Source organism: Monopterus albus, unplaced genomic scaffold (genome assembly GCF_001952655.1).
Source record: "Monopterus albus unplaced genomic scaffold, M_albus_1.0 scaffold1.1, whole genome shotgun sequence".
NCBI classification, from domain to species: domain Eukaryota; kingdom Metazoa; phylum Chordata; class Actinopteri; order Synbranchiformes; family Synbranchidae; genus Monopterus; species Monopterus albus.
In genome coordinates this window covers 5,827,906-5,851,235 of record NW_018127881.1, presented here as the reverse complement: position 1 = coordinate 5,851,235, position 23,330 = coordinate 5,827,906, and the positions used below count along the sequence as shown (strand labels likewise).

Below are 23,330 nucleotides of genomic sequence, written 5' to 3'. Positions count from 1 at the left end.
TTCATTCTAGGTTGATGCCATACAGCTTATTCAGGAGTAAACAAATGCATTGTGGTTTGCTTTAAAACTACAAATAAAAAAATACTCAATTACTTTACACTAAATAACACTCATTGCATTTGAATAAGGTTAAAGTTTTTCATTTTATTTATTTTTCCTTTCTTTTACCAGGAGGTTCTACTGAGATCACAATCTCACAATAAAGTTGGGGAAATTATTATGTATCACAGGACTGTAGAAATCTGGTGTTGCTAATGTGGTGAATAGAAGACTGAGGTGCACTGAGTTTCTAACTGGTTGTTTCTTTGGTGTCTGTAGATGGAGCCTCCCGCGCAGGTGTGCTTGGACTAACGTGGACGGCACTTGTCCTCACAGTGACCATGGAACTGACATGAAACCTCTCATCCGAGACCGTTGCACAGAAACACACACATACTTGCCCTTCTTACGCCACACACACACAGAAACACACACACACACACACACACACTTTCCACAGTCTTGCAAGCCTTCTCCAGTCATCAACAGACCCTCCATGCGTCAGTTGATCAGGACCACAGGATGGCGCTCCACTGTTTTTCAACCTAAATAATAACCAAGATAATGATATCAAAAGAACAACATGATGAACGTGACGATTACCACCCCCTATATAGCCCCGCCCAGTTGCACCTTTTTTGTTTTGTTTTTTTCCCCTTGTCTGCCAGTTGGTCAACAAAATCTCATGATTTGAAATATAAAAGAAAAAAGCATTTGGATTTTGTTTCGATGAGTCAAAATGTCATCGGTGTTGACTGAAATGTGAAAAGTGGAACTGGCTTAGGCTGTGCCACCATATCAGCCACATCTGTCTGTCACATGTCCTGGGATGCATCTGAATGACAACAAGCTGATAAACCACAGGGGAACAAACACAGATGCTCCAAGAGAACATTCTCTTTTTATTAATATCCAAGTATTCCTTTTTTTCTGATGGCTCGGAATGTACAAGAGGATTTAAATGCATTGCGAAACTAGAAAAAAAAATCTCCTTTTTGAGTGTATTTTGTGTACATCAGTGTAAATATTGAAAATAATTAAAGAAGTTATATGGGTTCTGGGGAGGGATGGTTGCTGAGATATTTGGAGTTTACCCTTCTCCACCTTTGTTTGTACTTCGTTTGACACTGTTTTCAGAGATCATATTTTGGCTGAGAGGACAGAAACATTAACAGCCTTTCTGTTTCTCATTTGGGCTATATGGCAGTTCTCCGAGGACAAAGTAAAAAAAAAAAAAGATCTAACATGTGTCTGCTGTTTTGGGGTTGTGGTGCATGTGACGTTTGCAGATTCTTTCTCCTTTTGGTGTGTTGCAATTGACAGCACTGCAACTCATTGTCACTGGCCTGTAGTCCAGTTATTTACTTGTGACATACTATCTTAAGTGACCTACATTGTGTACAATACGTAACTCTTACTCGGACATTTACAATACTAGTAGGATCATTTTAGCCACCATTCCAGGGAGGTGGTCACCTGAGGCAGTGTGTGTAAACAGGGTTGTTGGATTTGTTTCATTTCACCTGTATTAAAATGGAGAGATGGTAAAACTCACAAGTCTGGAATTTACTTAAAACAGCATGTGTTTGACACTTTTAGTTGTAGATCTGCATGTTAATGCTAGTTACAGTTTCTGAGCCTGCACACTACTGCATGGCTGGATTGTTGCAGGATTGCATACAATCTAATGTGAAGATAATCCTGTTTGACAGGCAGCCTGCCACTGCCAAGAGACAGAAATGTTTGTCTTCTTGCTCAAGTGCAGCCAAGTTCCAAAACTTACTTTGTTTCAGATATTTTTGATTATATTAACATAGCTTTTGAAGGATACTGTGACACTGCCATGAACCCTTTGCAGTTTGTCCTCTCTCATGCAGTGAATCGCAGCTTAACACGGTGTAATCCTGCATTTTTTGGACTTTACAAGAATTGCAATTTAAGCTATTCTAAGGACACAACATGTATTAAGGGATTATGGTTTAAACCAGGTGGGAGGTAAGAGGAAAGATTTTTAAAGCTTAGGTGAACAGAAAGGATGGACTTGTCCGTTCAGGATATCGGCTCACCTTGCCAAAGTACAATCCATATTCCTCCATTCTGCAGATGAGACCTGTGTAGCACAATTATTATTAACAGACAGTCAAATTCACTTTGAATTAATTTATTTCTTGGTGTGTGAAGCAAAGGGCACAAATCCTTGTTCGCCCACTGTATAGCATCTTAACTCCGCTATCATTTCAATTTTGATTCAAGAGGCTCCGCTGTGCTGCTGTGCACGCACTTCACACTCAAGAGATGGAGAACCAGATCCATTCCTGAATCCATAAGAGAACATACAGATTGTCTTTATATGTCTTAATCATCATGCACCATAGCAGTTGCACATGTGTGTGTGTGCATGTACTGTATATGTGTGTTACTAGTAAAGTATGGATGAACACTTTGTGTAACTTAAACTTCATAAAATTAGTTCAGAGCTGTCCTGGACCGAAAGCCAGCAGGGAATAAGTATGACCCACTTTGATTACAACCTTTTTTTTTTTTTTTACCAGCAAAGAAACACTTCTTATTTTAGCCACAGATCTGAAACATTTAGTTGTTCCCCTCAGTGGTAATTGTTCTGCATTATAGGGACATCAATGTGAAAGTGAGCGCATTTATGTGGACCTTTTATGTACACTCATTATGATGCAGTTCTGTTTAGTCTTATTCAGAAGGCTGAAGGGATAAATTTGAGCCACTGCAGCTTTATTGTTTATACTTTTTTTTTTTTCATTAACAAAACTGATGATTCAAGCAATATGATGATCACTGTTTGATTACATACTTGCTTCAGTAATCCCCACAGTTTTTACAGGAACCAGTTAAAAATTACACAAAGTTAAATATTGTTTTGTTTTGTGCCTTCTGTTGCACATATCATTGTTGGCACAAGCCAAGGAGAGGTGAACGGGCCTCAGCACAACAATTTTTCTGGCAATCCTTTGTTTCTTGGTGTTTTGAATAGTCTACCTGAGCTGGGAGCAATGGTGAGGATAAGAAGCTGCCTCTATGGTCCATCTGTGAATTATTCAGGAGTCGACCATGCTTGCAGAATCCAGTTTCCTTTATGTTATCTGCAGGCTCAGCTATCGGATGGCCAAACAGCACCCATGTCAGCCAGGAAACCTGACACACCCTCTGTGTGACTCTCATTATGCACCATTAAAATGATCCACAGAGCGCTATTAAAATAAACACTGTTCTGTTGTTGACCGCAGCTTCACTCAAGTGCATTATCAGCAACACAAATGACAGCCTGACAGCAGCCACTGAATGCCGTGCCGTGTGACAAATGTATGTTCCTATCTCCGTATGAAAATGAATGACACTGTCCACTTTCTTTGTAGACACTCGTTTCATCTGGCTTTCCTCAGATGGTTTTGTATTTTGGTTGTATTCTCCATTCTGTGTGTTTATAATACCAAGTGACTGTCGCTTAGTTGTTCAAGAGCAATTCTCAGCTTCTCTTCAGATAGAGTCATTTTGAAGCATTTGCACTGGAACAGAAAGGGACCTTTGATCTGTGGCATCACTGTGCAAACAGATGTATCCTGGTTGTTAAGTATTTGATAAATGCCACCTATCACCACTCCACACCCCTTATTCAAACTATGTTTTCTTCCTTCATCTCTGGCAATGTGTCTGAGGAAGTTAAGGAGCGTGATCTATCATATTTTGTGGACATTTTCAGAAACTGACATAATAAAGTATGACCTGAACCACTCCTGTTTATGTAAACACTGAGCAAAAGCTGCAAGCAGCAACAACAGGGCTCAAATAAAGTCAGGGTTAGAGTGTGAGCAAGAAGTTATTACTCCCACAGTTCTTACATGGACAGTCATGTGAAAAGCTGGAGCAAGTCAGCAGGTTGCATAAGCAAATATTGATCTATGGGGCATTTACATACTCTCTGTGTGGGTGCTGACTCTGCATTTGACTTGCCACAGGTGATGCATGACCAGAGCTCCGCCTCTACAGAGCCAGGGACACAAATAGCACATCTGCAGGTATCATTTTACACTCAAACCTTTGGGCAAAAAAGCGTAGTCATCAGATCACAGCGGCAGTGAAAGCCAGACAGCATGCGATCATCGGCCGAGACACATTGACAATAACAGTCATTAGGATCTGTCGACCAGCCATCACCACCACTGCTACCAGTATGCCCATTGCGGATCTTGTGGGAGTCCAGTTGGACATGCAGCTGCTAGTGAAACTGAGTTTCTCTGTGGCTACAGTTCTACTCATTTCTTGGGCCTACAGATTCTACAGCTCCAGGAATGCAAAGAAAACCCAGCTCTGTGTCAAAGACAACGAGGAGCCACAAAATGCAGCCCGGCAGGGCCGCAAGACGACACTACGACATCGAAGCTCACCACAACACAACTCCTATGATAAAGGCAGACGAGATTCAGATGACCTGACATCTGACAGCACCAAGCACACGCCAGCAGAAACTCATTCTGAAAACTGTGAGGATGCAGTTAGTATGTCATATGGTGACCAAGAAATCATGAAAGAAGAAAGAGTTTTTTCAAAACAGGCTGCCACCAGTAATATTTCATTTGGATCTGCTTTGAACCTTCCTGATCCAGCAGTGAGTGGGATGACCGGTACCACGGGGCGCCGCTCCCCTTGCTTTTTGCAAAAGCTCGAGGGCAGTGTGGGTGTGGGGAGGGAGTTAAGGCGAGACTTAGAGCGCCAGGGAGCCTGCACCAGCTTCCTCTCTAAGACAGAGATCAAAGTGGGGGATGCTAATGTGATGCTAGATGAAACAGGAGACCAGATTGTGCATGGAAAGATATATGATGTCTTTGTTGAGTCTTCCTCTCATTCTGTTATAGGCACAAACAATGCGCTGGGTCAGTATGAGAGGAACTTTGATCCAGTGGAGTTTGGAAGCCGTGGCAGCAGCTTCACAGAATCTCCTTCCTCTCTTAGCCCCATCATTATGCGTGATTTACCACAAAGAACTGATGAGGATCTCTCCTCTCCAAGGTCCATATTCCTCCGCCAGGAGAGCTATCTGTCTGCAGCACAGCAGTGTGGGCTTTCCATGCCCTTTCTAACTTCAGGAGCCTCAACTCCAATGAATCACTCTCTGGCTTCAACCAGGGATGAGTCCATCTTTGCTGACCCTATGATTAGTCTGACTACAGACAGCAAATGTCTTAATGAGAAGGAGAGAGCTGATCAAGATAAAATGCTTGACAGTGCCGAGTGGGAAAGCTTGAAGAGTAAGCTTGATCTGGGTAACTGTTTGGAGACGCTGCAGCTGGCCAAAAAACATGGCCAGACCTCTGTGCAGCAAGCAGCCCTGGGTGTCATGTCAGACAACTACCTCCAGGTGCTCAAGGAACCTAACCTTTATGGGCGGCTAATGGCAGATGAGCGGGAAGAAATCCAGAGGCAGAGAATGAGAGGAAGAAGGTTTGTCGTGGTGGCAGATATGGACCCTCAAGACTGGGCGGGGGACACAAAAGGGCAGACAACAGAGACAGGGCAGAGGAGGACATCTAGTGCACTGTACTGTTATGATGACTACAAAGACTCCTGGCATAGACTCTGCCTGATCCCACAGGAGGTCATCTCTAAAGCCTGTGCCATGTGCACAATGGATAACTACTTATTTGTGGCAGTGGGCTGCCAAGGCACAAACAGGGAAATGACACCCTCAAAGCAAGTGTTTTCCTACAATCCTTTGACATCCATTTGGAAGGAGATCAGTCCTATGAATGAGGCCAGGCCCCGCTGCAAACTGGCAGCACTGGATGGCTACATCTACGCCATTGGAGGGGAGTGCCTCTCATCAGTGGAACGCTATGACCCACGGCTGGACAGATGGACATTTGTGGCTCCACTGCCTAATGATACATTTGCTATAGCACATCACGTCACAGTGTGCAGTGGAGACCTTTTTGTTTCTGGGGGAACTCTTAAATATATGCTACTGCGCTACAGCCCCAAGACTGACACCTGGAGGCAGAGTGTGTTAGGCAGCAGAGACAGAACTGCAGATATGGTGGGTGTGGGGAGATTCTTGTATCGGTTTGATGTGAACCCCCTGCTGGGGGTCAGCTCATACCGCTACCATACAGTGGCTCGACTGTGGTACGAGTGCAGCTCTATACGGCTTCTGCACTGCCCCGCCTTCCAGTGTGTCGCAATGGATGACACAATCTATTGTGTCAGCCGCCAGTTCACCATAAGGTTCAGGGCTGATGAGATCTCTCCTGCTTTCAGAGATGAGGATTTGAGTGTCCTCTCTGCAGCGAAGGGCATACTTTTCCCCTTTGTCTTTTCCCTCCCTGATAAGAAGCCTCAGCAGACCAGTGTGTAAGGAGGATTCAGGTTTTCCACTGATAAGATTAGGCAGTGATGGAGTGTCCCTATAGAAGCATGCTTTACACCACGTTGATTGTTGACAGAGGGAGGGGGGTTGATTTGCTCAGGTTTATGCTCGACCAAGCCCAAAATGCTATTGCAAAATTGTAACTACTGTGCTGCCATTTCTCTGAGGTATAATTGAGATCACCTTTCCACAAAATGTTTGTTTCTTAAATAACTTTATTTTCTTTTACTGTGTGCTGCACAAAGAAATGTGTGTATTTTATGTCCGAGCACCTGCCAGTAGATGGGTTAGTATTAGACTCTTAATGGTGGTGAAACAACAGTTTGCTTAGATTTACACAGGATGTCCTGCCATGTACACTGCTTATTTCTTTGATTTGCCGCTACTTCCTGCCATTAAGTTACATTATTTCATTCCAGATGCTTGACCTCTTTAGCTGCAAAGATAATTTATAAATAGGTCTTAGAGTAAATGAGTTCATTCAGCTCTAACGCATTACAGAGATTGAGCAATATTGTGATAATCCATCACTGTGCTCCACTGTGTAGGGCACAAATATAACTTGCACAGTGGCCTGGATACAATGCAATTATCTCATATGCTCTTTACATATGATAGTTTGTAAATTGGTATGTCACACAATATTAATAGAAGAGCTTCTAAAAGCATTTGTCACCACTTCTGAGTTTCAGATTTGCAGCATTTTAGTCCTTTTGCTTTGGTGGCCAGAAAGAAGTGTGTTGTTTTCATCTAGACTGAGCAGATTCTTTGTTAAGTGTACCAACTAAATCGCTTTGCTTTGTTAGCTGTTGATATAAACATAAAAAATATTTAAATGTGCCATTCATTGCCTAATAATCCATTAATTAGTGTTTATCCAACTGTATTTTCCAGTAATGTGCGACTGATAACCAGTAATAGGAACATGGGAATAATCTAAACACTTGTGGTCTGTTATGGAAGTGTTGAGAAATTAAATTAACAACAGAAATACGCTGAAGAATGACACAAATATTAAATCCCTCATTGTTTGCTTGTTTATAATCAAGTCTCCCACTGTGCAGACTGTAGAGCTTGACAGGTTTCAGGGAGTGACGTGCTGCTACAGCACCATCATGTGGCTTGGAAAGCAAACACCACAGTGCTTTGGTAAGACGTCAAGCTCCAGACGTCCCACAACACGGAGGTGCCATGTGACACACAGGCATCAGCAGCGCAGTACAGTGATTAACTAACTAACAGTGGGTGAAACAGAGAGGGCTTCAGCTGCACTGGAAGGCAGCAGGCAGGCGGGAAAAAGAGAGGCAGGCGCAGATGGTTGACCATCAAACATAAGCATCTTTGATTCTTCCTAATTAAACACTTTGATTCCCTGTAATTAAACACCTAATGAAATGGGAGTTAGACACGTCCCTTCAGACGGTGCCTTGGATGACTCATGGTTTCCAGTTTGCCTCAATACACAGGTCAGTTCTGGCATCAACACTTGTTTTATTCTAATTTTTTTTTTCCCAGTGTATCTAGAGTATCTGGGGTAATACTAACAGATAATTGTGGTTTCAGACATTTAAGATTAAATCTCCAGTAGTCCTCACAGCAGCGTTTAGTAAATTAAACAAGATTTTCATTTTTCAAATACATTTTGATTTCCCACATGGTCTGCTCTGTTATATTTGTTTCATGCAGCCAACTAATAAAAAAGGAAACAAGCAGCACCACTTTGATGAGCTTTGAAATTAACAAGTCGCACGTGAGGCCGCTCAGTGTTGTCGTTTAAGTTTGTTGTGATGGTGAAAGTGGACTGAAGCAAAGATCTGGGACTTGCAGCAGCGAGCGCCGTCTCAGATCCAGGTCCTTGTTGTTGTGATTGGCTGCGTGGAGGTGACTGGAGAGCGCACGTGAAGCCCTGGCAAAGCGATTCTGGCAGAAGGCATGAAGCGGGTGCCTCTGGTATGCTGACTTGTATGCAGTCAGTGATGGGAGGTGCTGCTTTTCCAGATTGTGCTTTGTATGCTGCAGCGGGCCAAAGTTGGTTGGAAGGACTGTAAAGGAGCAGAGGGAACGTTAATTGCCAAGTTACAGTAGCCATTAATTACACTGGTGACTGGTCATCTAGGCCCACCCGAATTTAATTGTTCATGAGCACAACTGCTGTTGTATTTTGTCCATACAAAATTTAATGTGCTGAAGTACATTTGCACTACACTCATAGCACTGTCATGTAGATGGTTTAATATATAACTGCCCATGGATAATTTGTACCTTCAGACAGTGGTGGCATGACACTTTAAACTCTTACCAGAAGCTGGCCGTTCACACCTTTTGGGCTGCCATGTCAAGCTCTCTGGGTGCCAGGGTTGCAGACTGGGCGAAGCAGTGGTGTGTTTAGTATGACCGTAGCTCTCTTCATACTGCGTGACCAAGTAATGAGACGATGGTGGGTCACAGCGGGCAAATAGCAGCTTGGCTGGAACCCCCTGGAAGACCATGCACAATGGTCTCAACACAGTCCCTAAGCACTGGCCTTCACTGAATTCAGATTTAGAGGGCATGACCTGTTCTTTTGCAGTAATCTTCTAGAGGCTTACCATGAGACAGCAGAAAAATGCTTTAGCTAGTGTCTAAATGCTCACTAAGACTGATGATTTTACACATTTTCAGTAACTGCTGAGTCTGACCAGAAACTTGCTTTCATAAAGATTTCTATCTCAGGCCTTTATCTTGGCCGTCAGTGTTATGCAGAAGTGGCCACAATCTAGAGAAGAGACGCCTGACTTGCTGGGTTGTGACAGGCATTTGATTGGTGTTAATGCTTTGAATGAGCAGTTAAAGGCTGACCTCAGCTCTCAGCAGGGCAGACCTTCTCTCAGACACGTCTGGCTTGAAGTCCCAGTGGGGCCGGTAGTCTGCACGAGTGGTGCTGCTGGCTGTCTTTGGCTCCCGAGTGAACTGTGTCAGACAAAATAAACAGATATCTTAACAAAGGGGCAAGGAGGGGGGCCCATACAGAGACTTGAGCAATGAACCCAGCACAAGGATCAGCAAAGCTCATTCTTCACTATCGATTCCCGCTGTTGTACTGTATTTCTTAAGTAATTTCTCCTCTCAGATCATGAAGCAGCAGCCTGTCAGCAAAACCTCATGTCAGTGCAATTAGACTCTCCCACCAGGAGGCTACGCTGATCTAGGTGAACTGAGGCAGCCTAATCACTTTGCTATAGATTAGACTACCAACTGAGATGCCACAAAACCCTTGGCATGCTGCCACTGATATGGCATTATATTTTGGATCTGCAGCATGAAAAGACACACACTGTGTTCTCATATTCAAATTAAGGTGTATGCTGAGGCAGAACTATTTTGATACTGGTGCCACAATCTAGTCTGCAGTGCATAAGGAGTGTCTGCCCTTTGGTAACCTTTTAGCAAATGCCACATTGTTGTGCAGTAGATTAAAGTAAAATAGGTAATAAGTAGACAAAACACCTACCTGAAGCCTTTCTTCTGCCCAGTTGCCCAGCAGTACTTTGTTTGCATACTTTTGCTCTATTCTCCATCCAGTTTGAGCCCATTTATCCTGCACTATTCCCCTTTGATCCATACTGTTCCTGGTGTCAAACACCTGCTAGGACACGGTTATCAAAACAGGTAGCATGCAGGTGTGTTCACCTGGCTCCATAATGGCATAGGCAGTGGAGGAGAAATAGAAGAGCTCTGTTGCCATGGATACAGCAAACACTGAAAGACAAGGCAAGCAGAGTATCCTGCAAGCAAATGGGACATGTCTTACATCTGTGTTAAAAAGAAATAGGCTCAACATTTACCTTTTGGCAGTATATGCTATATATTGTAAAATTTGTGCCAGACATTGTTTACAGACTTTGGGTCCTCAGGCTACATCTCATTTTTGGAATAAAACAGCTTTTGTTCATTGATTTTTGTCAGTTTTTTACCTTCTGTGAACGGCATACTTTTAATGAAGAGGAACACCCTGCCACTGGAGGCAACATTTGTTTATTAAAATGTAAAGCAACATGGAAAGTAGGATAAAGTGCATTCCTATTTACGATCTTCACAGTGTTTTCACATATTCAGCAACACTATCCACAAGCTGTAGGGCACAGGGAAAGGTGAGCCAGCCCTGGTTAAAATAGTTAATCATGCCATGAAAACCATCCGTCACATGTCGCCAAGTGACGTCTTTTTTTAAGTCCAGCAGCCGTTTCCTGTAGAGAATCCCATCATCCCTCAGGACATCATACTCACAGGTGAGGATGAAGGTGGGTGGGGTTTTCTCAATGACAGCATCGTCTTCCAGTAAAGGTGAAACCTCGGGTTCCAAACCAGCTTTGATTGCGTGATACACCTCCCCATCATATTCTGGGACTGGGTGCTCACAGAAACCCCTTGCAAGGCACTCGGGAGGTAAGTTGGAAGGGGAGAGCCACTTCTTGTAGCGTGGCCTGAGCTCAGTGGGGACGTGGTTGCCTTCCAGCACATCCTGGCACACAGACATGTCCCCATTTAGATACTGCAAGAAGTAGAACGCCATCCGGCCACGAAACAATATGGGCACAGCATGATTTTGCTGGTATGAGGGCAGGTTGAAATCTGCCATCTGCAGGGCTGGGTAGATGAGGACCTGAGCGCAGGGGAACGGCAGATGTCCGTCCTCTCTCCTCGCCAGCCTTTGGCAAAGTGCTGCTGCCAGGTTAGCTCCAGTGCTGTCCCCTCCGACTGCCACTCTGCGAGAGTCCACTCTGAATTCTGCCTCAGCCACAGACAGGAAGTGACATGTCGCGGCCTCGCAATCATCCAGCTGGGCAGGGTACCTGTGTTCAGGGGCTAATCGGTACCTAAGAGAGGTGAGGCAAAATATTCTCACTGTTTGCTTAGACAAAATAGATTTTGGATATTTATGTGCATTGTGGGAAAGGTTTAAGTACCCAACAGAAACAACAGTGGTGTCAGACTCCTTGGCAACGTGTCGGCAGACTTCATCAACAGAATCTGTGCAGAATTAGCAGGGCATCACAATTAACAAAACACATGATATGGGCTGTAACAAGAAGCAACCACACACAGAACAGGATCATTTTGCTACTTATCGTGTGTTCTGGTACATAAATGATGATTTTTACATGTATTGTAAAACTTCTCAATCATGTATGTCGATATATAGCCATTGTAATTTTGAATGTTTTATTTGCAATTGATTGTTTTTCATTTATTTTTCCCAAGTAAATGAGCTGAACATTGTATACCTATACTTCCCAACACCCATCCTCCTCCATGGAAATAAACAAGACCTCTTCTCAAGCCATTACAAACAGTGGTGGGTTCATAGACTCGCACTGGCACCTCAGAAAACTTCAGATCCTTCACCCGCAGGCCGGCAGGAAGTGGATTCAAGCCGGTAAGAAAACAGGCAATGAACCATCTGATAAAGCTGACCTGATGACAAATGCCCATACGATGTAGGATTCGGCCCTAGCGGAAGAGAAACCACAGGCTTTACATATGCTACAAAAAACTGTTTCTGATTGGTAAAGTCAAGGTGAAAGTTATATTCTCTGATAATATTTATTATGACAACATCAAAGACGACCTTGCCTTTCTTGCACCTTTATTAAACCTGATTTCTTATCTAAAATTTCTCTGATCTAAGCTTTATCAGATGTTGGAGGACAAAGAAAGGACAGCCATCTCTGACAAGGGTCTAAAGGTAAGAGCGCTTTTTTATCTTGTACAAGCAGAGGCATTTTCCTTTACACTAAAGAATAACTTAATTAAAACAAAACCGTAACAGATACAAAAACACACACCAAACAAAATATTAAGCACTAACTTCCATAGACAGTGTAGATACTCACCACAACTGCTATGCCAACAGACAAGCCATGAACCAAGTGCAGCTTCCGTCTATTTGTAACCCCACGAGGAATGTCTGAATTCATCAGTTCAGAGTACACAAGTCCAATTACCAGGAGAAGGAAGGCTGCAACAAGAGCAGCGAAGCCAATTATTAAAATCGAAGAGCTGATGTTCATGGTGTTGGTGGCCTGTTCTGAAGGAAAGTCATTAGAAGTCAGTGTTTTATCTACCTGCTTTCAGCCTCTTTCCGCCCCTCCCACATCTATGTGCACTGTGACCTTGGTTTCACTTAATGGCACGTATAGTTGTGTTCTTCAACACATTTATGGCTGTGTAGTCAGAGTAATTACATGATTCCCAAGGTAAAAAAACACTGAACCATTATAGAATATTGCACAAAATAAATGTTTTATTTTAAATTATTCTTACATTCATACTGTACATGTAGTACCCATGAAGATGCCTTCGGGTACTTATCAGTGTTTCTACAAACATCTGAGGGATGTTGGGTTTTTGCCATTTTCTTTCATGTCTGGTATCAAGGGAAATTGTGCTGCTGTGCGGCATTTTTGTTGTCTGGCATCTAAGGAAAGAAAATGTTGAGATGTTCTAAGTGAAGGCAGACTGAAGCCATGCTTATCTGAACTTTTACTGCTGATCTGTAGATGGCAGTGATAGCATGAGTATAAATAAACAGGTCCCTCTAAAATACACTCCATTTACAATTTTGCATTCAGTGTGCTGCTTGAACCCATTTACCACTGTCTCTGCAATCTATAGGATTAGTTTGTTGTCTTGTTTTTGCAGATCCCCTAAATTAAATTTAATTTCACTTCAGCTAAGAATATTTTGGTATAAGCTTCCAGTGCAACTTCACTTAGGGTTAACATTTTGTAAATCACTAAAATGTCACAAATGAAGAGACAGCATCTGGAGTCATGTTGTCTTGTAGATTTTAGCAGCTCCCCAGAGCCTCTCTTCCTTCCCTAAGAAGCTTTGCCCAGCACAAAGCAACCATTGTGAGGCTGCTCTTTAAACCCATCCCAGTTGCTCAAAAAGCCCTGCATTCAGCGATACCCAGTAAAAATCACAGTGCCAGGGCCAAAAATCACAGACTGGAATCTTGTCTGAGGCCCATGAATTCAAAGGATTTGTTTAGGAGCCATTCAAGCAGTTTTCTGTTTGTCACTCTGCCAAGCTTCTGAGACTGGGCTGACCTATTTCCCAAATTGCACCGTCACACACCGAAAGTTGTAGCTTTCTTTAAAAAAAAAAAAAACACAAACAAAAAACTAATTGGATTCAAACAATCGATGTGGCTTTACACATGTGGCACCACTATAAATGTAGAGGCAGACAGAATTTTGTACCTCATCAAACCAACAAACACATGTTCACTCAGTATGATATCTAGCATACTTAGAACGCTGAAGACAATATTTGCTGTCATTTATTACATGAGCTTTAAGGTGTGACCTTTATCTGCATTTTGAGGCCATGAGCTTGTTTGCAGGTTTTCAGCATCGGAATATTGAGGCTGAAAGCACATCAGCAGATTTACAGTCATCATGGAAAGAGAGACACTTAAAACCAGACCAGAATATTTTGAAAGTCATTTTGTACAGATATCTATCTACAGTATCTATCTATTGGGGTGTAAGGCTTACAATTGTCAGGTTTCTTGTATGTTTGTTTAGTGCAGCTGATTGTTTGTTTGCTTTCTTATTTATTTCAGTTAATTAACTGGGGGCTGGAGTGAAGATTAGTTGGTCAGGGCTCTCAGTGATTTGATGAACACCTCAAACACCCCCATTTGATACTTGTATATACAAGAATATTTTTGTTTTTGATTTTGTAGTCTTATAACTGTCAGCAAAACCTGATTGCAACATCTTTGTTATTCTGTATGATATATAAGGAGGTTAAGTTCGAGTCAATAAAATTATGCAGCTAAACTGTCCCAAAAAAAAGATTGGCCACCCACCTGGGACGCAGCAGGGCGACCACAGATTGAGAACCACGCTGAAGACACGTGAAGGGGGTGGGGAAGAGGCAAGTAAGCAACCACTCAGGGCAAACGGGCACTGGAGCAAAATATTCATGCCCACTTAACATGTCAATCAGGATGAATGCCTTTTCAGACCTCCCCTTTAGGTCCATCCAGGTCCTTTCACTAGTGGATGTAACGAAGCAAGGGCAGTGGCGTTATTATATAAGGCAGGACAGGACAAGAACACTACAACAAAGCCCAGCAACGGAGCGTCGCCTGGACTTGTAATTCTGCGTCTCTACCAGAGGTTGACAGGCGTAATGACTGATCAGTCACACGTCTGCGGTTCCTGATGCATGTCGCTTAACATGTCAGAGCTCCTTCAAATCCCACAGTTTAGCTTTTCAAATATTTCTTCGCCGGCGGATTACCCATGCAACACTTTCTGAGGTTGCAGATGATATTGATTACATGCGGACAAACTTTTAGGAGCTCCTAAGTCGCAGTTTCTGAACTCGGTGGTGCCAGTAAACTTCCAGCGTAAACATTGTGCTTCTCAGCTGCGTGTGAGCGCTTTGCGAGATGGAGTGGAAGAACGCGTGTCGCCTGCTTCTTTTCCCACTTCAAATGCTTTATTATATAGTAAGAGCAAGTTTGTGTTCGCTGCTGCCAGGCACAAGGAAGGACCTGACCACGGAGGTGGTGTTGATCACCGGTGGGGGACGAGGCATCGGACGTCACCTGGCCAAAGAATTTGCTAAGCAGGGAGCCAGAAAGGTATCTATAAACAACTTGTTGCGCCCACTTGATTACATGCAAACACATTCACTAATAATTGAAGTTACTTTGTCCAGGGGTGCTGCTGTAGGTTTGCTCTGTGTTGCGCAGCCTGAATACAGCCCCACCCACACAATCACACAAACACAGCCTCAGGTAGCCGGGTCGCTCCTGTCCACCTCGCCTTAAGTGTGCTGCTGTTCTTCTGCTCTATGACAGCAGAGATCATGACCTTTAAGTAGCCTGGTTGGTCCGGTGAGACTGGTGACACTGCCCTCAATTTTGGTTCAGATATTGAACAACACTATGGATCAGTCAGAGGGCAGGTCTGGACAGGCCAATGGACGTGATTAGGTGCAGTAATGGGCAAAGGTCTGTGATGATTCTGGTATGACTGACATGTTTAGAAAAGCCTCTAAAGATTTAAAGGCATTGACCCTGTGTACGTGTGTGTGTGTGTGTGTGTGTGCGCACAAAGCCACACTGAAGCTGCATCAAATCCATTTACATAACAGCTTTGCTATTAGCCTATGGTAGTTCCTTGCTGGTTATGAGCAGTCGTTGCCAGCATATCACAACACAACGAGGCTTTTAATAAAATCCAGATTAGGTTTTGTTGTTAAGTGAAGCGTGAGGACAGTAGATGCCTTTTTATGAAGTGTTTGTAAAACCAAATAAATTCAAGAAAAAGGATCAGGGAAGAACAGATTGTATCATCTTGGATTAGTCCAATGCAAAGGTCAGAAATATGCCATTGTAGTATGAGACTGAAGTTATGTTACATCACTGTGCCTCCCCGCTGGATGTTAAGGTGGATTTTCCATGTCTATTGTGTTTTGATTGCTCTGTAAAATAGTCAACTGTTTAAAATCCTGCTTGATAGATTTTAAAGGTAAGGGGATCCAAGAGGAATCTAATTATGCCACAATGTTATGTTGCAAATCAGTATTATCTGTGGAAATAGATTTAAAAGAAACATGTACATCCCTCCCTATTTGGGTGGACCACTCCACCCATCTAAACCACGCACCCTCCCCTCTCCACCCACCCTTGCCATCCCTCACCCTCTAACTAGGAGCCGTCACTTTGGCTTCCAGTGGCTACACAGACGGTGTGTCATCGCTGCAGGTCAGGCTCACCTCTGTTTCCAGCTACATTTTGTCTACCAATCCAGCTGGTGAACAGTACACGGCCGAGTGCCCGATGAGCTGCTGGTGTCTGCTTGGCAGTAATGTCTTAATACAGAGCAGCTCTATTTTTGATCACCTCGGATGGGAGTCATTACATATGGAAGAAAGTGGTGGTAACTTCCCTAGGAGAATGTGTGCAGCAGCTGAAAGCTGCGGGTTGTAATTATCCGTACATGTGTGACACAGGCTCCAGATCTTGGATGCTCTCTTAAGGTGCAATTTTAGCTTCTTGAAAACACTCCTAAAAGCTCGATGAAACACTGTCTCCCTCTGTCTTTCAATGCTATCTCCTCGGGGAATGAGCAAGAAGAAACCAGTGGGTTTTAAAGCTTTACTTTGCAGCTGCACAACAAAGGATGTCACCATGCATTTCAGCACCCCATTGTTGGGTATTATCAAGGTGTGAAAGCTTTGAAAACAACACCTGTGGTAATGTGTATGACAATTACTCCCTGCCTAAAGAGATGCTAAAAGGAAATAGGACGGTAATTATGAACAGGACTAAGCTCTATGAACTTGCGCTCACCCCAGTTTGAGCCTCTTTGTGATTGGCAGCCGGAATTTTGTTTTCCCTCTGCTTTGGTGTTTTCACTGTGTAACGAAGACTAACTACAGCGTTGATGAAAGAATCCTGTAAGATGGAGAGCTGGGGACTCAGGAGGGGAGCCAGGTCTTCCTGTGTGCTGTGAGGGGGGAACCGTTGCAGAATGAAGCTCAGAAACAATAAACCAGACCAAAGTAATTTCTAAAACGGCATCCAAGTTCAGAGCACTGTGACAGGGGTTTCAGAACAATCCCAGTAAATAGTTGACAACTTCAAACAACATATATTTTAAAGCCTATTTCCAAGTATTTTACAGTCTTCTAACAACAACCCCAGAAAAAAAGTGATTGCAGAAGACATTGATTTTTATATGGTTAACATTACTTAAAGAGCTCACTGCAAGGAAGATGAAGCAAACCGAGACACTGACAACAGGTTGGTGTGTGTGTTGTGTTGGAGGCGGGAAGCACATCGCTCCCAGCTGGGTATTGCCCTGCAACTGACCTTGCTGTCTCCGCAGTAATTAGACAGCAACAGGCGACTGCCTCCTGAACTCCTGCTGCCCCCTCTCTGTGCTGCCTCTCTGCTGGCCCATACAATGGGTGTGAAAAGGAGGGTTCATACCTACCCATACATTCAGACCTGAGAGATCGAGTATCACTGTAATTCAGCTGGAGCTACTTGGGTCACAGAGATGTACACCTCAGCCGGTATTGAGTGGCATCCACACTCTCTCTCTCTCAAGGTCTTGTTTCAAGCTACGCAACATTAATTTGTTGATTGGAGAGCTTTTACTTCCAGCATATGTTGACGTTGAGTCTTGTTAGGCATGCCTAGTTAGAACAATCAATGGATTATCACTGATAGCGAAGGACGCATGTGCTGGGTCAATTAAAATTGGTTTCATACTGTTTTTATCTAGATAGCAATTTGGCCAATGCTTGTTTGTTCTGAGGGTCCCGTGTGCTGTGATGGTGATAAACTTAATTAATTAAATAACAGTTTAACAGGAGGCCACACTTTGTGTGCTGACTTTTCATGAGAGCTGTCAGCTTTGTTTGTAAGATTCAAAACCTATTAAAAGCTTTCGGTTATTTATCAAGGCCTGTCTGCCTTCGCTGATTACTCAAATGGACTTGCAAATGAAGCAAACAAAACACCCAATCACAAGCAACTCCATCAAGGACTGTTCGCAGAGGGAGCTGAACCCCATCTGATAAAGAAATAACGACCACATTTCAGCCTGTAATCCTTGATGTCCCTCATATTTCCACCATGATTACTATTACTGACATATGAACACTGCAGGATTTTTATTTTATTTTTTTTAACGTACCGTATTTGCCGGCATGTTGCATTTAGCTCTAGACAAATCCTGGCACTGTCTGAAAGTATCTTATTACTGCAAGAAAAGCTCAGTTCAGACAGTGATTATCTAAAGCATGGATCCCTTAAAAGTAGCAACATACTAAATCTCTACATCAGAATTTATTACTCTGCAGATACGTGTTACCATTCATAAAAAGCAGAAAAAAGCAGAAGATGTTCTATATGTTTATATATAATTCTCTGTGTTCACCTAATCATACCTGTCTTTCATGTCAAGACTAATAAATTATTATACTGTGAACCCACCCTGACAGACACACACTCTTTTGTGTGTATATGCATACATGCAGTCTCCCTGTCTCTCACATGCACAAGATCACTTTCCAGAGGATTTTTTTTGATCAAATATTAACCTTTGTCACAGGCAGCCAGCCAAATCCCATACTTCACACAGGAATTTTTAGAAATGACGGGGCTCATCTGCCCAACAGGCCGTGTAATCTCTTGGAGAATTTGTGTTTGAGAGATGAGGAGGGCTCACCCCCTGATTTCATTACCTTTCCCTGACCCCAGAGACTGACAGATCTAATTGCCCAATCACTAGTCCCCCACCTCCATCCAAGCCCATGTTCCCTGCTCAAATGACTGGCCTTCATTTAGCCTCCAGAGGATGAAGAGACAGTTCATTCACACAGCAACCCCCGAGCCTTTAATCTTGTTTGAAAACTGTTTGTTGGAGTGAAAATGGCCTCTCTGTTCTCCGGATGAAAAGAGCATTGCTGCACTTTCTCCCGGTCTCTTTGCCAGAAAAATTGCAGAAAACGTACGTAATGTTTTAACTGACTCTTTCATTTATAAGTAACAGTTTACTCAGTGTGTCTCTGATCTTATCACAGCTTCAGTGCAGAACGTTCTCTGCTGATTTCTAACCTCTGAGCACGGTGTGTTTTGCCAGGTGATCTTGTGGGGCCGAACAGAGAAGTGTCTCAAAGAAACGGCTGAAGAGATCTCTCTCTCAGGAACAGAGTGCCATTACTTCCTGTGTGATGTGGCCAACCGGGAGGAAGTTTACAAGCAAGCCAAGGTGGTTAGAGAAAAGGTACGCCAGCCATCCCCATAAACACAAGGAGAAATGCAGTGAAACGCTTCATAAAATATCTCTCTATGATGTCTCTTTGTCTTAGCTTTATATATATTGGCCCTAAGCTGCTCTGTCCCCCATCTGGTGAATAGATTACACTTCATCTGAAGCATCTGACTGAGAGTGGGGAATATATTGCTGACAGCTCTGGTGCAGCACAACCTTCTCCTCTCACGAACGCATACAGAAAATGCACAAGATGTCCGACTGCCTTCTTTTTTCTCATACTCTCATTGTGCTTTTTAATCTCAGGTGGGAGATGTTACGATATTAGTGAACAACGCAGCTGTAGTCCACGGCAAAAGTCTGATGGACAGTGATGACGACTCCCTTCTGAAATCCCAACATATCAACACCATGGGACAGTTCTGGGTAAGACTTGCAGAAATGGTTCTCATGCAGATGTAGGGGAATTCCTCCTTACAGATCATCCTTACCATTCTCAGATTTTGATTAGAACATGACAGTACAGTAGGCAGCCCCAGACGTGTCAATCATGAGTGCTATTATGGCAGAGTACATTGGGTATTTCCAAATTGACTCTCAGCCCCTGAAACATCAGAGCACTTTGGAAACTCAAGGAATTTATATTTTGAATGGAGATCAAAAGCCTGTGTCATTCGTAGACAGAAATGCAATTATCAGCTAAATGGAATTGGAAATTTAATCTCTTGTTACAGTGTGGGCCTGTTTCTCTTGTCAGTTCTTTTTATTCTGCTGAATGTAGTTCACCTTCTGTTCCTTCCATGTTGTCTTTATTCTCCTGTTCATTCTTCCTTTTTTTTCCTCCCCATCTCAGACTACAAAAGCCTTTTTGCCTCGAATGCTGGAGCTGCAGCATGGCCATGTAGTGTGCATAAACTCCATCCTGTCCCAGTCTCCTATTCCTGGGGCCATAGACTACTGCACGTCCAAGGCCTCATCGCTGGCCTTCATGGAGAGCCTGACACTGGGCCTGCTGGACTGTCCTGGTGTTGGCTGCACCACAGTACTTCCCTTCCACACCAATACAGAGATGTTCCAGGGCATGAGAGTCAGGTGAGAACCTACCTAGCCGTGGGAAGCCGTGTATCCTTCTCGCATTGGATAATAATATTACCTATTTAGGAATATCAAGATACTATTTGTAATTGGTTTTTATTTTTTGACATTTGTGGTTCTAGACATGTCATTCACTCAACAACTGATAGATGGATTGAGATATTCTGTAAAGTAATTCTTTGTAATTATTTTTTTAATTCCCTTAAGCATTGAACTTGTTGACCTTAGGGATCCTCAGATTTTTTTCCTCTGTGTATCGAGGTGGTTGATGTTTGTGGTTCAGAGTGAATCATCTTGATGATGGAGGATGGATTGTTCAGATGGACAGTACAGAAATTTGCCCAGGCATTAATGGTCACCAGAAAACAATGAATCCTACTGATGCAGATGATCTGCTGGCATTTCTGCTTTAATGAGATACTCCCTGTTGTATCATAATGAAAGACTGTCACAGTGCTGGAAACCTCCCAAGTTTGAGTTTCTTGATTTTGTGCAACCCTCTTGCTGTGTTTTTACATACTGATGACACTAAACCTTGATATTTTGGAACATTTCTGATACGGCTGAGCTGTGACACAGAATGTTCTTGTACAGGTGTATGAGTAAACCCACTCTTTTCCGTTGTTGTATGTTACTTTATAAAAACAACAGAAACATCTACTGTAATGAACGGTTTAGCTACAGTTTGCCATAAAAAGCATGTACAAGCTGAAGTAGGTTTTGTTTGCACTGTATTTTCAAATTAAAATGTCCACCATGGGCTTGTTATGAGTGATGGATACGCCTTGAAAATACATCAACTTATCCAGAATATCTAAAAAAAAAAAAACTACGACCTTTTGCCTGCAGGTTTCCCCACCTCTTTCCACCTCTCAAGCCTGAGGTAGTTGCCCAGAGGACTGTGGATGCAGTCAGGGCTGAAAAGGCCTTTCTCTACCTGCCCTGGACTATGCATATCCTTGTCATTCTAAAAAGGTAAATGGTTTTCATGTAATCATTTTTTTTGTTTTGGTCTCATTTTCAGCTCCATAATTTTTTCTTCATGTTTTAACATTTCATCCCTGATCTTCATGTATGTTTTAGCTTCATGCCACAAGTTGCACTTGAAGAAATCCACAAGTTTTCTGGGACTTACACCTGCATGAACACGTTCAAAGGGAGAACGTGAACTTGGATTTCACAAAACGGGAGAATGACCTCAACAGCGTTGGGGTATACTGAAGGAAATATGGACCTTACGATGTCTGGAAATGGGCGAGGCCCTATGACAGTGTGAGGACAAATACTTAGGGGACTGTCACGGTGGGGTTGCCTCTGCCAGTAGAATTACCTGATAAACTGCAGGATACATCCTGGTCCCATTTGTATATGTTTAAGTGCATATGTATATAGTACAGAGGACTGAATGCCATTCTTAATTTGAACAGAAGCCATGCATAGTCCTGTACCAGTAGTTATTCCAGGTTTTTCTGACACTAGCTTTAGTCTGTTTTTACACTTGATTTTTTTTTTTTTTTAAATCTGCTTGTTAATGTCTTTGAATCAGAACAAGGTAATAAAATGGAGTTTTAGAATCAAATAGTGTTCTTGTGTGCATGATGAAAATAGAAAAAGTGAACATTTGGGAGGTACACATTGTTTTTTGTCTGGGTTTTGACTCCTATTGCAGTGTGATAACACCTTTTGATTTATTCCAAGCCTGAGATCAGTGACTGTGAGCGACAATGTTGTCAAAACATAAAACACACTTGGGGGGGATGGTGGTGGCATGTGTGTTCTTGTTTGTTCTCTGCTGTCAGAAAATGGTCCAGGGGGATGATGTACTGTAATTCTTCATAAACATAATGAACTCAAAGCAAGTTGGTCAGGACCTGCCCCCCCTTATGCAGTGGAAAGAGCCACATTCAGTGAACACAGGCAGAGAATGAGTTATTTGATTAGGAAACAACAATTGTTTTAAGGTCATAGTTATGAAAGTTAATGGTCATTTTATACAAACCTATGTTATGAAGATGATATATTAAATTAGGTTTTGTTATATACGCTCATACTGGCTTATGATCTCTGCAACTGCACACTGTTGTATGCTAACTGAATGTGATTAGCAAAACCCCAGAGGCATAATCCAGAAATAACTGGACAATATGGAGCCTTTTTTTGGTTTATTGTATATGAATTTGAGCATGTTCCCTGGCTTTGGAACAATACAGAGGGCTTCAATACCAGAACCTCATAATTACCTTTTGCTCCCTAAAACTGTGAAAAAGCCTAGCTTAGTAGATAATTACAAAGAACTGTCAAAAAAAAATTTAAATGCAGGTCTGTACCATAGGGGAATTTGCAATGAGCGTCTGATTTCACTATAGTGGCTGATGAGCACCTTCTACCAAAGAGGAGAAACTGAGCTGTAATCTCATCTTAATATGGAATGAAGGCCTGTATCGGTAACCACCAACTTCCAGTATTTTTTTTTTTTTTTTTTTTTTAATGGTCTTGTTTGCTTTCTTGTCAATACCACATTCTGTCTTTACAGTAAATATTTTCTACAGCCAGCGGTTGATTAGCTTGGGTCAGCATAAAGACATGAAAGCTAACAAAATCTGCCTACCTTTAGAGGTGATGAGAATGGTGTTGATCATCTCATCCAACTCTTTGAAAGATGAGCTGAAATACTGGTATTTCCATAAATATAGAACTATTACAACTATTTAAGTGAAATGTCTGCAGGAACACCACAGCACCTTGCACATTTAACTGCCCATGACAGTAATGTTAAGGTGACCCTTCCCAACCGAAGGGTCGGAGGTTTGAATCTCGGTGCCTGCAGTCCACATGTCGAAGTGTCCTTGGGCAAGACACTGAACCCCCAAATTGCCCCCGAAGGTTAGAGCCATCCGTGCGAGTTGGCACCGCAGATGGCTGCCTTGGTTCTGTACCAGAAACAAATTCCTTGTGTGTAACCTACTTGGCCAAATAAAGGTGATTATCCTTATTTTAGAAAAACTGTCATA

The 23,330-nt window shown here is 42.7% G+C and overlaps 4 protein-coding genes across 8 annotated transcripts in view; 3 read left to right on the top strand and 1 right to left on the bottom strand.

Moving 5' to 3' along the window:
- igsf21a (immunoglobin superfamily, member 21a) overlaps positions 1 to 1,231 on the top strand; it is a 170,968-nt gene extending 169,737 nt beyond the window's left edge. For both annotated transcript variants that reach the window (XM_020601237.1, XM_020601154.1), the window contains exon 10: positions 319 to 1,231. In XM_020601237.1, coding sequence (XP_020456893.1) covers positions 319 to 395 — 77 coding nt within the window. In that variant the 3' untranslated portion in view covers positions 396 to 1,231. The remainder of the gene's footprint in view (positions 1 to 318) is intronic.
- Positions 1,232 to 4,013: 2,782 nt separating this feature from the next.
- klhdc7a (kelch domain containing 7A) lies at positions 4,014 to 7,105 on the top strand. The gene is made up of 2 exons (XM_020619925.1): positions 4,014 to 4,553; positions 4,680 to 7,105. Exons 1-2 carry the CDS (start codon positions 4,244 to 4,246, stop codon positions 6,419 to 6,421), a joined length of 2,052 nt encoding a protein of 683 aa, XP_020475581.1. The 5' UTR covers positions 4,014 to 4,243; the 3' UTR covers positions 6,422 to 7,105.
- A 694-nt stretch (positions 7,106 to 7,799) lies between these two features.
- aadacl4 (arylacetamide deacetylase-like 4) lies at positions 7,800 to 14,416 on the bottom strand. Of its 4 annotated transcripts, XM_020621044.1 has the most exons (9): positions 14,292 to 14,416; positions 12,307 to 12,431; positions 11,698 to 11,923; positions 11,380 to 11,443; positions 11,076 to 11,289; positions 9,924 to 10,934; positions 9,272 to 9,382; positions 8,733 to 8,910; positions 7,800 to 8,475 (listed from the first exon to the last, which is right to left on the bottom strand). In XM_020621044.1, exons 1-6 carry the CDS (start codon positions 14,407 to 14,409, stop codon positions 10,506 to 10,508), a joined length of 1,176 nt encoding a protein of 391 aa, XP_020476700.1. In that variant the 5' UTR covers positions 14,410 to 14,416; the 3' UTR covers positions 7,800 to 8,475; positions 8,733 to 8,910; positions 9,272 to 9,382; positions 9,924 to 10,505. The 4 variants fall into 4 exon arrangements, with proteins under 4 accessions (XP_020476700.1, XP_020476472.1, XP_020476556.1 ...); XM_020620816.1 differs by having other exon boundaries at positions 9,924 to 11,289; XM_020620900.1 differs by having other exon boundaries at positions 8,733 to 8,844; positions 9,924 to 11,289.
- Positions 14,417 to 14,488: 72 nt separating this feature from the next.
- Positions 14,489 to 21,898, top strand: dhrs3b (dehydrogenase/reductase (SDR family) member 3b). The gene is made up of 6 exons (XM_020621169.1): positions 14,489 to 15,074; positions 19,093 to 19,236; positions 19,531 to 19,650; positions 20,078 to 20,316; positions 21,169 to 21,294; positions 21,403 to 21,898. The coding sequence occupies exons 1-6, from the start codon at positions 14,880 to 14,882 to the stop codon at positions 21,485 to 21,487; spliced, it is 909 nt and encodes a 302-aa protein (XP_020476825.1). The 5' UTR covers positions 14,489 to 14,879; the 3' UTR covers positions 21,488 to 21,898.
- Positions 21,899 to 23,330: the final 1,432 nt, after the last annotated feature.

Bases quoted from the DNA above. Each gene is read 5' to 3' on its own strand.
- dhrs3b (XM_020621169.1), top strand. From the start codon at position 14,880: ATGGAGTGGAAGAACGCGTGTCGCCTGCTTCTTTTCCCACTTCAAATG. The intron at 15,075-19,092 runs GTATCTATAAAC...GTGTTTTGCCAG, and splicing joins CTAAGCAGGGAGCCAGAAAG to GTGATCTTGTGGGGCCGAAC. The intron at 19,651-20,077 runs GTAAGACTTGCA...TCCCCATCTCAG, and splicing joins ACACCATGGGACAGTTCTGG to ACTACAAAAGCCTTTTTGCC.
- klhdc7a (XM_020619925.1), top strand. From the start codon at position 4,244: ATGCCCATTGCGGATCTTGTGGGAGTCCAGTTGGACATGCAGCTGCTA. The intron at 4,554-4,679 runs GTGAGGATGCAG...CTGATCCAGCAG, and splicing joins AGAAACTCATTCTGAAAACT to TGAGTGGGATGACCGGTACC.
- aadacl4 (XM_020620816.1), bottom strand. From the start codon at position 14,409: ATGAATATTTTGCTCCAGTGCCCGTTTGCCCTGAGTGGTTGCTTACTT. The intron at 12,432-14,291 runs GTGGGTGGCCAA...CTCTTGTTGCAG, and splicing joins GTCGCCCTGCTGCGTCCCAG to CCTTCCTTCTCCTGGTAATT. The intron at 11,924-12,306 runs GTGAGTATCTAC...CTCTTCCGCTAG, and splicing joins CTGTTGGCATAGCAGTTGTG to GGCCGAATCCTACATCGTAT.